Source organism: Bubalus kerabau, chromosome 3 (genome assembly GCF_029407905.1).
Source record: "Bubalus kerabau isolate K-KA32 ecotype Philippines breed swamp buffalo chromosome 3, PCC_UOA_SB_1v2, whole genome shotgun sequence".
NCBI classification, from domain to species: Eukaryota; Metazoa; Chordata; class Mammalia; order Artiodactyla; family Bovidae; genus Bubalus; species Bubalus kerabau.
Genome location: NC_073626.1, coordinates 67,012,294 through 67,025,658, shown reverse-complemented (window position 1 = coordinate 67,025,658; position 13,365 = coordinate 67,012,294). Strand labels below are relative to the sequence as shown.

General features: G+C 37.1%; 1 protein-coding gene across 1 annotated transcript in view; it reads left to right on the top strand.

Annotated features, from left to right (window-relative positions):
* The window catches only part of NUP35 (nucleoporin 35), a 32,107-nt gene extending 24,316 nt beyond the window's left edge, over positions 1-7,791 (top strand). Inside the window, exons 6-9 of the mRNA XM_055572001.1 lie at positions 2,521-2,590; positions 3,336-3,464; positions 6,006-6,170; positions 7,147-7,791. Of these exons, the coding sequence (XP_055427976.1) occupies positions 2,521-2,590; positions 3,336-3,464; positions 6,006-6,170; positions 7,147-7,224 (442 nt within the window). The 3' untranslated portion in view covers positions 7,225-7,791. The remainder of the gene's footprint in view (positions 1-2,520; positions 2,591-3,335; positions 3,465-6,005; positions 6,171-7,146) is intronic.
* Positions 7,792-13,365: the final 5,574 nt, after the last annotated feature.

The window sequence follows — 13,365 nt, the reverse complement described above, 5'->3', positions numbered from 1 at the left end:
TCTTCTCTTGACATTTCTTTCCCTTCTCCGGGGGATCTTCCCAACCCAGGCATCGAACCCAGGTCTCCCGCATTGCAGGCAGGTTCTTTACCAGCTGAGCCACAAGGGAAGCCCTTGACATTTCAGCATGTATATTGCTTTTTGATTTTTAATAGTTTTTCCATCATTTTTCTGTTTGCCTTTTCTTAAATTATTTTCTCTTCAGCATATTTGCTGAATATTGGAAGCGGGTTGAACCACTAGACTTAGAAAGCCCCTTCCTTTGTTGAAATTGTGTCTGTGTTTATATTGGACTTTACCAGTTTTGAACTAACAGGTTGAATTGTATTTGTATATATATGCATACTATGTCACAGGATTGGTACTTACTAACTCTAGAATATCGAACATTAATAGAAACTGTGCATGACAGTCCTGGATGCATTTGAATAGGTTTTTAGATCCAGAAAAAGTACTTTAAGGCATCTTAGAAATCATACTGCATCATGAACAGATGAAAAACTGAAGGGGTAGACAGATTAAGTGATTTACTCAGAGACTTTATATCTAGTTATCAGTAAAGCTTCAGCAAAAACCCAGGTTTTTTATTTTCAGGCTGTGATTGTTTATACAGTACTACGTAAGGTTCGTTTCTGAAAGTGTGATGTCCTACTGTTGCTGGACCTTAATTACTATACTTAGTTTTGGGGTGAAAAATACAAAAACCTAAGAGCTTGAAGGAAGAACAGTGCACACAGTATTAGTGTACTTTATTCAGTGTATTTAAATTCAGAGGGATGTGTAAGATTATAGTGAAGTTTTCCTTCTTACCTTTTCCCCGACAGCTACAGTTTTTCTCCTTGTGAGGTAGTTACTGCCACCTGTTTTTTGTGTCACCTTCCAGAGAGAGTTGTTGTTGCTGATTCTGTTTAGGTAAAAAGCAGGGTCATATTGCTCTTCCTTGTTCTCCAGAAAGCCCACACTCAGCCCTACGTCCATAGCCACTGGGCTGACTGCTGCTGCTTTTTTTTTTTCTGTGTTTGTGTTTAAATTTTTGTATTCTCTCATGAAGTGCTTGTCTGTCTGTTTTTGAATGTATCTGTCCACTCAAGTGTCTTCTTCAAGTTTAGTAGTAATGGTGTCACTTTTAGGCTTCCTCAGTAGTTGGGTAAATTAATTGAAGTATTATACTTCTGTAAGTCCTTCATTTTTAAGACTTATCCTTTCCCACCCATATATTTTCTGTTGCTTTTATATTTTAGTAACCCTGCTTATGAGTTTAATTGCAAGAACGGAAACATTTTCTTCTAAGGGATAAAATATCATCTTTTGGTTATAGGGAAGTGCAGCTAAAAAGTACAGCTAAAATACATTATATATGTTCTTCCTTTGATAATTTGACTTTTTCCTTCTGACTCAGGGTCATCATGAAATAACATTTATTGTTTTAGGGTAATGATTTTTTAAAAAAAATTTAATTGGAGGACTGTTTCTTAACAGTGTTGGGTTTGTTTCTGCCGTACAATGGCTGAATCAGCCATAAGTATACATTTTTCCCCTCCCTCTTGAGTAGGGTGATTCTTTGACAGAATATTGGACTGTTTCTCCTCAGAGTGGTCCTAGACTCTTAGATTTATGTTTTATTCCTCAAGTGCAGACATTGTTTCTCTGGTTTTGATATTTTTTTAGTCCTGCTTTGCAGTCACCCTGACTTTTTTGTTGTTTTCTTTGGAGTTAGAAACCTTATATCCAAACTTACATCACATAAAATAAATTTCCAATCTTGAATGCAGTATTTTAGTCACATAGATTTTAATATGTGAAGTTTCTTATTTATTTTTATGACTCACATTTTTTCCTTTAGGTTTCTAATTCAAGCTCCAGATAATTGAAGTTATTGGTTAAGGAAACTCCAGTTTTTCAAGTTGCAAATAGCTGTATTATTTGAACTATCAAAGTTATATCTCATTGTGTTAGTCAAGGCATTCAGCACTTTATGAAGAAGAAAGTAAAAATCACTTAGAATTTTCCATACAGAGATAAGGCCATTTAAAATTTTGGTAGCCATCTTTTTAATTGATTGTTTACCATTGATTCTGGTTCTGAGTTTTTGTTTCAGGAACACATATTTGAGTTTTCAGGTGGTGCTTAATATGTATCGATATGACTCTGTATAATGTAAAGTTCTTTGCTCTATAATAACCATAGTAGTATATTTCCACCCCCCCGCAACAAGCATGTATGCACATACATATACCCACGTAAAGTAAGTTATATGCAGAACTGTGACTTGAATTTTAGAAATTTCAGGGGTGGAATTTGGAGATGGAAAAAAGTAGCTGAGTCAGAACTAATTTTAACATAATTTGCTTTTGGGTGATGGGCAAATGAATAGATTTAACTAATAATAGAGGAAAGCAGAATGATCAAGGGTCTCTTATTAATGTACTAGACAGCTGGGGGGAGTTTATCTTGAAACACTTGTAAGTTAATTTGCATTCAGCATTATTGAAGTTGATTGGGCAAGTTTTTTTTCCCTAGGTTTCCTCAGGCATCTGCTTCCTATATATTATTACAATTTGCACAATATGGGAATATCTTAAAACATGTGGTAAGTCTTAATTCTTTTCAGTTCAAGATTTAAGCTGAGGAAAGATAACCTGTGAATTTGCTGCTGAATGTCTTAAAAGTTTTTCTTTCTTTTTTAAAATTTTCAAAGGATATATCTGTTGGAGTCTGACAGGCTGGAAGTTGCATAGTATTTGATAAAAAGAGATAGAGAAGATAAATGAGAGTTTCAGGCTCCCCCCCTTTTAAAAATAGTTACCAGTCTCTTAAAAAAGATTATGACAAATTTTCCAAATTGAGCTTGTTTTATTGGGGTAAACGAAAGGATATTTCTAACTTTGAGTTCTTAGAGTTTCTTTAGTTTTACAGAGAGCTTTTTTTTTCTTTAAATTACCTTGCACAGTAAATTATAAATAACAAATCTTTTCTTTGTTGCTACAGATTGACTTGTTTAATTCCTACAAAAAAATCAAATCGATGAATACAGTTTAAAAAAAATTTCATAGCAAGTGTAGATAAGACCTTTTTGTAAGAAACAGTTATCTTTTGAGAATTACTTTGCTTGTAGAGAATATTTGCCACATATTCTTTATATAAGAGATTTAAGAATTAGAGATACTGAAATTGTTTAAATAGAATTTTTGTTGAATTCTAGTATACAGCTTTTTACAGGGCATCAGATAAAAAGTAGAAGCAGATTTATTTTTGTATGTTTCTGTTTTCTAATAGAAAATTTGAATTTTATATACTTTATATTTTAATTTAAGAGAAAACTTCATTTTTTGCAGATGTCTAACACAGGAAATTGGATGCATATTCGTTATCAATCTAAACTGCAAGCCCGGAAAGCCTTAAGCAAAGATGGAAGAATTTTTGGAGAATCTATCATGATTGGTGTAAAACCATGTATAGATAAAGTAAGTTATTGCTGATGTAAGGAAAACAGCTTAATTTATCTGAAGAACACAGAACTAAGTACTAACATTGGTGGTGGGTCACTTTGCTTCACTGTGCTGCTTTTGTTTAGTTTTTGAAAATGTGATCGATGATGTTATAGCACTCTTTGATGATAAGTCAATGATATTTAGTCACAATGTTCTAGACATAATATATCCTAACCCCTTCACTCTGTAGGTAGTCAAGAGGTCTTAGGTAACTTACCCAGGGTTGTTAAGGTGAGGCCTACATTCTAGGTCTTTTAACCCATTCCCTTTTTTGTGCAAAGCAACGTCAGATTCAAGTACTTTAAAGGAGTGGTGCTATTTCAGAATGAACTATTCCATAGGAATGGTGAAAAGTGAAAGTGAAGTCGCTCAGTTGTGTCTGACTCTTTGCAACCCTGTGGACTGTAGCCCACCAGGCTCCTCCGTCCATGGGATTCTCCAGGCAAGAATACTGGAGTGGGTTGCCGTTTTCTTCTCCAGGTGATCTTCCAACCCAGGGATTGAACCCGGGTCTCCTGCATTGGAGGCAGACGCTTTAACCTCTGAGCCACCAGGGAAGCCATTGAACGGTAACTGAGGGTTACCTTTTGAAAGACTGAAGCTTTTTTTTTAATGTAATATCAAATAGATTTATTTACATGTATATTTTTTAAAACTTCGTAAAAAATATATTTATTTATTTGGCTGTTCCAAGTCTTGGTTGCAGCATGTGGGATCTAGTTGCCACACCAGAGATTGAACCTGAGTCTTCTGCATTTGCAGTGCAGAGTGTAGCCACTGAACCACCAGGGAAGTTCCTAACTTTTTGTTTTATATTGAAATATAGTTGATTAACAATATTGTGATAGTTTCAGGTATACAGCAAAGTGATTCAGTTATACATACACATGTATTTGTTCTTTTTCAAATTCTTTGCACATTTAAATTGTTACATAATATTGAGCGGCGTTCCCTATGTTATATAGTAGGTCCGTCCATGTTGATTGTCCATTTAAAATATATCAGTGTGGTTATGTCAGTCTCCGTAACGATCCCTTCTGCCCATCCTTATCCCAGCAACCATAAGTTGATTCTCTAAGTCTGTGAGTATCTTTCTGTTTTCTAAGTTCATTTGTATCTTTTAAAATTCCATTTATAGGTGATACCATTTGATATTTATCTTTCTCTATGTGACTTACTTAGTATGACAATCTCAAGGGGTGTCTGTGTTGCTGTAAATGGCATTATTACATCATTTTTAATGGCTGAGTAATACTTCATTGTATATATATGTCACATCTCTATCCATTCCTCTGTCAGTGGACGTTTAGGTTGCTTCCATGTCTTGGCTGTTGTAAGGTGAAGCTCTTTTATTAGTCATTTCTGTTTTAAAATATTTAAATAATACTAAATGTTTATATGGGGCTTCCCTCATGGCTCAATTAGTAAAGAATCTGTGTTCAGTGCAGGAGATCCAGGTTCGATCTCTGGGTCAGAAAGATCCCCCTGGAGAAGGGAAAGGCTACCCATTCTTGTATTCTTGCCTGGAGAATTCCATGGACAGAGGAGCTTGGTGGGCTATCGTCCATGGAGTTGCACTGAGTTGGACGTGACTGAGTGACTCACATATACACAAACAGACGTATATTTATATACTTTTAAATAAACTGAGTACACTTTAAACTTTTCTTTGTAAAAAGATCATGATTTTCTTGTAAAATCATGATCATCTTTAATATATGTGAACTTCTACCTACCAGGCACTGTGCTTGATACTTATATATATACATTAGTGCATGAATTAGACATGGCTCCTGTTATTATAATCTAGGATTGCTGAGTAGTTGTATAATTATTACATTGTGCTGTAACAGATCATCGTAGAGGCTAGAGGAAAATTTGGGGTTACTGGGTATAAAATAGCACTGGACTTTGATCCCCCACCCATCTCTACTTCCCCCAAAATTCTCTTGTCTTTCTTACTGATTTCATAGTGTTTGTTGCTGCTGCTGCTGCTGCTGCTGCTAAGTTGCTTCAGTCGTGTCTGACTCTGTGCAACCCCATAGACGGCAGCCCACCAGGCTTCCCCGTCCCTGGGATTCTCCAGGCAAGAACACTGGAGTGGGTTGCCATTTCCTTCTCCAATGCATGAAAGTGAAAAGTGAAAGTGTAGGCGCTCAGTCGTGTCCGACTCTTAGCGACCCCATGGACTGCAGCCAACCAGGCTCCTCTGTCCATGGGATTTTCTAGGCAAAAGTACTGGAGTGGGGTGCCATTGCCTTCTCCATAGTGTTTGTTAGGAGAGTCTTACTCTTGAGAGTTGATAGTAGATATTTGAGGTCATTCAAGTGAGATTTCTGTTTGAGCATTAGACCTCATGCTAGCTAAGAAGCAGGTATTGTTTTATCAAGTCTAAAATTATTTGAAAGGTGAATTAGATCAAATAAAGTATGCTTCTTTTAATGATGTTTTGTTTGGACGTAGTAGTGAATAAGATGTATTATGTTAGTAAACAGAAGTTCTTTCTTTCTCCAGAGCGTCATGGAAAACAGTGACAGGTGTGCTTTGTCATCTCCATCTCTCGCCTTCACACCACCAATCAAAACCTTAGGTACACCGACCCAGCCTGGAAGTGCTCCTCGGATTTCTACCATGAGACCTCTGGCTACAGCATACAAAGCTTCTACTAGTGACTATCAGGTATTTTAAGGATTGGATAAAGAACATACTTTAAAGGCTGCAGTACATAGTGTGTTTGTTTAACTTTTTCATTGGGTTGATTTGTATGCAATTAAATGCCATTAAATATTTCCTATTGAAGTTGATTACCTTGATGAAACCAATAAACTTTGTGTTTTTAAATTTTCTATTTTACAAATTACAGTTTTGGCCAGTGGAAATTTATCTTGAATTAAAAAAAAAAATCTTTATCATTTTAAAAAACATTTTGAGAGTTGTTATTTTAGTTTTTTCTAAGTTACGTTTGCATACATAAAAAGTTTCTTGTGGACATCTCTGGCGTGAGAGAATGTTAAAACTCTATTAGTTGATAACTAAATCTGATGGTATCACACATGAAGAACCTTAGATTGGAAGTAGTTTTGGTGATCAAAAGAAAACATTGCCTAGCTCCCATTTCAAAACTTACCATTTCAAAAAAGCTTAAAGGAAAAGTTCATTATGTTTATTGAAGAATACTAGAAATATTATGACTCTCATTCAGTATATAATTATCTCCTGCTTAATTAGCCAGGGGTTCTAAACTTGCCCAGCTACAGAGACAAGTCCTAAGACAGCAAATAAGACACTTTAGTAGAGCAGTTGGACTTCCCTTGAAATTTGGGAATCATTCTAGAACTGGCTTAATTTTTCCTTTTAGTTTTTTTTTTCTTTTAATCATCATTTTAAAGTCCTCATCTCCTGTAGCTTTAGTGTTTGTTCATTTTACTAATTGGGCAGCAGATGCACCTTGCTTCGCCAAAGGAGTATAATTTTGCCATTCTTAAAAGCATATGGATCTTCTAACTAAGCCTGTGTTTTAATCTTTAATTATACAATTCAGTGCTACAAATCCATTTTAGTGTTTGGTAGTTTAAAATTAGCTGTTAACTGTAGAATGGACTCTGACACTAAAACCATAACTGTACAATTTTACGTATGTGTGTTTTTTTGATAGGTGATTTCTGACAGACAAACACCAAAAAAAGATGAAAGTCTTGTATCCAAAGCAATGGAATACATGTTTGGCTGGTAGTGTAGGAAGAGCTGAGCCGCCAGCTACAAAGGGGAAGACTGCCACACTAAAACAGAGTTCGCGGGGTGCTGCTGGAACTCTTCGGTTAGTTATATAACCACTCTCGACAGCCTCGTACAGCTGCCTCATACTTCCTTTGGAAGCTTTTTTCTTTAAGAATATAGCAAATTGTAGCTCGCACTTTAAAAGATGCTTGAGATACATTTTAAAGAAACAAATCCCTGTATAGAAGATTTGGGGCTTTCTGTGATAGTGCGTGATTAACTGCAAAAACTCATTGATTACTGTAAGTTATATAATTGAGTTTGCAGTGAGCCTTTGTAGTCTTCATAAGTTGGTGAGGTGAATTTCATGAAGGGTAACTGTATAGCTGCTTCTAACAAGACACAAAGATTATAATTAACAGTTTGAATTAGGGTCTTTTATTAATTTAGATAGTATTTAATATTTTAATTATCCTTGTTTATATTGTCCTGTCCTGGGTGATCATCTTTCAGTCTTGTAAAGCCAATGCAATCTTTTAAAAAACCTGAAGTTTCTTGATAATAAACTTGTCAATTATATGTATTGAGCAGTTTTTGAGAGTGATTATTAATTAGTACAAAAAGTTTGAAGTCTTTGCAGAAATAGAGAAAATATGTCAGGAACCTTCATCTGCCTATAATCCAGCTTTAATAACCACGTAACCACTACTATTTTGCCATGCTAGTTTAATCTCACTCTTTTTGTTTAAAGTATATCTGAGATGTGATTTTAAATACTTGAGGTTATATCAAAGAAAGAATATTTCCATATGTAATTACCATGTCAGTATCTCACCTAAAAGAAGAATAATTTTTTAAGTTCTAATATGTAGTCCTTAAAAAAAGTTTTCCAGTTGTTTGAAAAATTTGTTTGAATTTTACAGTTGGTTGGTTTGAGTCACTATTGAGACCACGTCTACACAGTGTATTTGGTTTTGTCTTTGGAGTGTCTTCAAGTTTAAATCAGAGTTTCCTTGCTCTTCTCCACTGTTCAGTACACCTTGACTTGTTCAAAGTACCATGTGAGTTGCCTCTGTAGAGTCCCACAGACAGAATTTGATCGGTAGTTTTTTTGTTTTACTTATTCTATCATTTGTCCCATATCCTAGAAGTTGTATCTGCTGCTGCTAAGTCGCTTCAGTCGTGTCCGACTCTGTGCGACCCCAGAGATGGCAGCCCACCAGGCTTCCCCGTCCCTGGGATTCTCCAGGCAAGAACACTGGAATGGGTTGCCATTACCTTCTCCAATGCATGAAAGTGAAAAGTGAAAGTGAAGTCGCTCAGTTGTGTCCGACTCTAGCGACCCCTTGGACTGCAGCCAACCAGGCTCCTCCGTCCATGGGATTTTCCAGGCAAAAGTACTGGAGTGGGGTGCCATTGCCTTCTCTGGAAGTTGTATCCAGGGAAGGTTAATTAGATTCTGATCTCATTTTTTTGAGCAAGAATACTTGATGGTAGTATGGGATACTTTATGTTAAACCAGGGGACATTTAGTTCTGGTTGTCCCACTTTTAATAATCCTGAGGTTGGTCATTGGGCACGTGGGCAAAAGCCAGACACTATTGTTGGAAAGGTCGCCATTAACTTTTTATATAACATTTTAAAAAGCATGCATTAATGATACTTGTATGAACCAGTTATTTCATTAAGGTTTGTAAAATGATGCTTTTCTTTCATTCCTATTGCATTTGTTAGCTGTAATTCTTTTCATATGGAATGACTTTGGGCCATTTGGTTATCATGAAATACATTCATGTCAGGATGCCAGGATAAATATTTAATTTGTTTCCTTTATCAGTTTTCAGAGTAATTTTTGGTACCCTGGCAACCTCCACTGCTGTTCTGAGTTAAAAAAACAAAGTTTTTTTTATCCTTTTGTATCACTATGTACTTACGGCTTTAAGTTTTTTTTTTTTTTAATTCATTGTTTGAATTGCTTGCAGACATTGTCTTACTCAAATTATCCTCCTTGGCCAGTGAAAACCTCAAGCTGGCACTATGTAAAAAGGAGGTTTTAATTGACATAATATTTCACTACAGAACATGTATCTAGGTAGTCTGCATATTTCTTTATATAAAGAGTAACTAAAATAACACATTGTGTGGAAGGTTTTGATACCCTTTTTAAATTGCAGCAAACTACTGTGAAGACACCACCCTTATGGCAGAAAATGAAGAGGAACTAAAAAGCCTCTTGATGAAAGTGAAAGAGGAGAGGGAAAAAGTTGGCTTAAAGCTCAACATTCAGAAAACGAGGATCTGGTCCCGTCACTTCATGGGAAATAGATGGGGAAACAGTGGAAACAGTGTCAGACTTTATTTTTTTGGGCTCCAAAATCACTGCAGATAGTGATTGCAGCCATGAAATTAAAAGATGCTTACTCCTTGGAAGGAAAGTTAAGACCAACCTAGATAGTATATTGAAAAGCAGAGATATTACTTTGCCAACAAAGGTCCGTCTAGTCAAGGCTGTGGTTTTTCCAGTGGTCATGTATGGATGTGAGAGTTGGACTGTGAAGAAAGCTGAGTGCTGAAGAATTGATGCTTTTGAACTGTGGTGTTGGAGAAGACTCTTGAGAGTCCCTTGGACTGCAAGGAGATCCAACCAGTCCATCCTAAAGGAGATCAGTCCTGGGTGTTCATTGGAAGGACTGATGCTGAAGCTGAAACTCCAATACTTTGGCCACCTCATGCGAAGAGTTGACTCATTGGAAAAGACTCTGATGCTGGGAGGATTGGGGGCAGGAGGAGAAGGGGACGACAGAGGATGAGATGGCTGGATGGCATCACCAGCTTGATGGACATGAGTTTGAGTGGACTCCGGGAGTTGGTGATGGACAGGGAGGCCTGGTGTGCTGTGATTCATGGGGTCGCAAAGAGTCGGACATAACTGAACTGAACTGAACTGTGAAGACTTGTTTAATTATCTGAGATGAAGTGATACTAAAGAATATACTGGGATGGATGAAAATCATTTATCATTACATTTATTATAAAGTACATTTTATCTGAAACTTTAAAAATCTTTTCCAACTTAAAATAGGATTGTGTTTTATATCCTGTCTCATTACATACAGAACTCAGTTATTCAAGGTAGAACTGGATACTTCTCGCATTAAAACTTCTGGATTTGTAATGAGTTACATTTTTGTAAAAGGGCTGTAGATTTTTGTTTTGAGAGGGCATTTTATTTTCATAGACCTCTGTGGAGCATGAAGTTTGGTTTCTAACTAAAAATATTTGTTTGCTATGTTTGAGTTTGTTCTTTTTACCCAGTATTGTCTCTGACCTTTCTTCGTATATATCACATCATTTATTTAAAGAGAGCCAGGAAATAGATGACATATATGAGTATGTGTGTGTGTGCAGAGTTGTTGGATGTTTTTGCAGATGAACTGTGGTTTTATTGTTGTTTAGTCTCTTAAGTTGTGTCCACCTTCTTGCGACCCCATTGACTGCAGCACACCAGTCTTTCCTCTCCCTCACCATATCCCAGAGTTTGCCTGAGTGCATGTGCATTGAATCAGTGATGCTGTCCAGCCATCTCATCTTCTCTTTTTGCCTTTGGTCTTTTCCAGCAATAGGGTCTTTTCCAGTGAGTTGGCTGTTGGCGCATCAGGTGGCCAAAGTGTTGGTGCTTCAGCTTCAGCGTCAGGCCTTCCAGTTAGTATTCAGGGTTGATTTCCTTTAGGATTGACTGGTTTGATCCCCATGCTGTCCAAGTGACTCTCCAGAGTCTTCACCCGCATCACAATTCAAAAGCATTAATTCTTCGGCGGTCAGCCATCTTCATGGTCCAACTCTCACATCTGTACGTGACTGCTGGAAAAATCATAACTTTGGCTGTATGGACCTTTGTCAATAGAGTGGTGTCTTTGCTTTTTAATACTCTGTCTAGGTTTGTCATAGTCTTCCTTCCAAGAAGCAAGCGTCTTCTAATTTCATGGCTGCAGCGATTTCATCCACAGTGATTTTGGAGCCGTAGAAGAGAAATCTGTCACTGCTTCCGCTTTTCCCCCATCTGTTTGCCATGAAGTGAAGGAACCGGATGCCATGACTTTAGATTGTTGAATGTTGAGTTTTAAGCCAGTTTTTTCACTCTCCTTCACCCTCATCAAGAGGCTCTTTAATTCTTCTTCACTTTGCCATTAGAGTGGTATCGTTTGCATATCTGAGGTTATTATTTCTCCTGGCAATCTTGATTCCAGCTTGTAACTCATCTGGTCCAGCATTTCACGTGACGTACTCTGCATATAAGTTTAAATAAACAGGGTGACAGTATACAGCCTTGACGTACTCCTTTCCCAGTTTTGAACCAGTCAGTTGTTGTATGTAAGGTTCTTACTTTGCTACTTGACCTGCATACAGGTTTCTCTGGAGACAGGTAGGATGGTCTGGTATTCCCATCTCTTTAAGAATTTTACACAGTTTGTTGTGATCCACACAGGCAAAGGCTTTCATATAGTCAATGAAGCAAATGTTTTTCTGACATTCCCGTGCTTTCTCTATGATCCAGCAAATGTTGACAGTTTGATATCTGGCTCCTCTGCCTTCTTCTAAACCCAGCTTATACACCTGGACGTTCTTGATTCAAGTACTGCTGAAGCCTAGCTTGAAGGATTTTGAACATAACCTTACCATGGCAAGTGAGTGCAGTTGTCTGGTAGTTTGAACATTCTTTAGCCCTGCCCTTCTTTGGAATTAGGATGAAAACTGACCTTTTCCAGCCCTGTGACCACTGCTGTGTTTTCCAAATTTGCTCACATATTCAGTGTAGCACTTTCATAGCATCATCTTTTAGTCTTTTAAATAACTCAGCTGGAATTCTGTCACCTCCACTAGCTTTACGGCTAGTGATGCTTCCTAAGGTCCACTTGACCTCACACTCCAGGATGTCTGGCTGTAGGTGAGTGATCACACCATCATGGTTATCTGGGTCATCAAAACCTTTTTTGTACAGTTCTTCTGTGTGAGAACTCTCCACTATGATCCGTCTGTCTTGGCTGACTCTGCATGGCATGGCTCATAGCTTTATTGAGTTACACAAACCCCCCCTTTGCCACGACAAGGCAGTGATCCATGAAGGGAATGGTTTTATTACTATTTTTTGACAATAAGAGTGAAAAAATGTAGAAATCTGTTTAGGAGCTTAAGTTCTACAAAGAAACCAATCTTGGTTAAAAAGATAGTAATTTGTAGCTTCCAAGTTTGCAGTTAAATCCCCTCATTCCTTTCTGAAATGTTTTTTCCTTTTTTCCCCAAATGTCTTAATTAGGTTTCATAGAGTGTTGTAAAACTAAGGAGTACTTTCCCTTCCATTTTTCCTGTTGTTACCTGATCTTAACTTTTTTAATGTTCTTACCATTCATTTGTCAAATGTTTACTAAGTGTTTGTCTTATTCATTATGCTAGTTGCTGGAGATTGAGCAGCAATAAGGCATAGGACTTTGATGTTTTTCCCCCGAGATTCAAGATGATTAATTTATTTAGTGTTCCCTCTACTCCCTTGCCATTTTCACTCTTGTTTACCCAAAGTTTGGGCTTCCCAGGTGGCACAGTGGTAAAGAGACCTTTTGCCAATGCAGAAGCAAGAGACACGGTTTCATCCCTGGACCAGGAAGATCCCCTGGAGTAGGAAACGCAACCCACTCTAGTATTCTTGCCTGGAAAATTCCATGGACAGAGGAGACTTGGGGGCTACAGTCCATAGAGTTGCGAAGAGTCAGACGTGACTGAGCACGCACACACGCACCCCGAGTTTCCCTTGTTTATACTTCTTTAGTCTCACTACTTGTATTGGTTCTCCATCCCCCTCATCTTTTCCCACACTATGAAGAAAGAATAATAGAAAAAATAGAATACTAGAAAAAACCAAACTGTTCTGTTGCATTGTGATTTTTAAATCAAAGTTTAAGTTTGATGTACAGCTTATCTTTTAACTTGCATGTAAAATAAAGGTTATGGCCATTGACAAATCTTGAGCTAGATGACATTGTATTTTGATTTTTTCTTTTTTTCCTTTTCAGTTTTGTGTTTTCTAACTCATCTGTGTTTCACATGTCCAGAGTAACTTACATGGCAAATGCTCCACATACTTCTTTCCTTCTATTCATAGTTC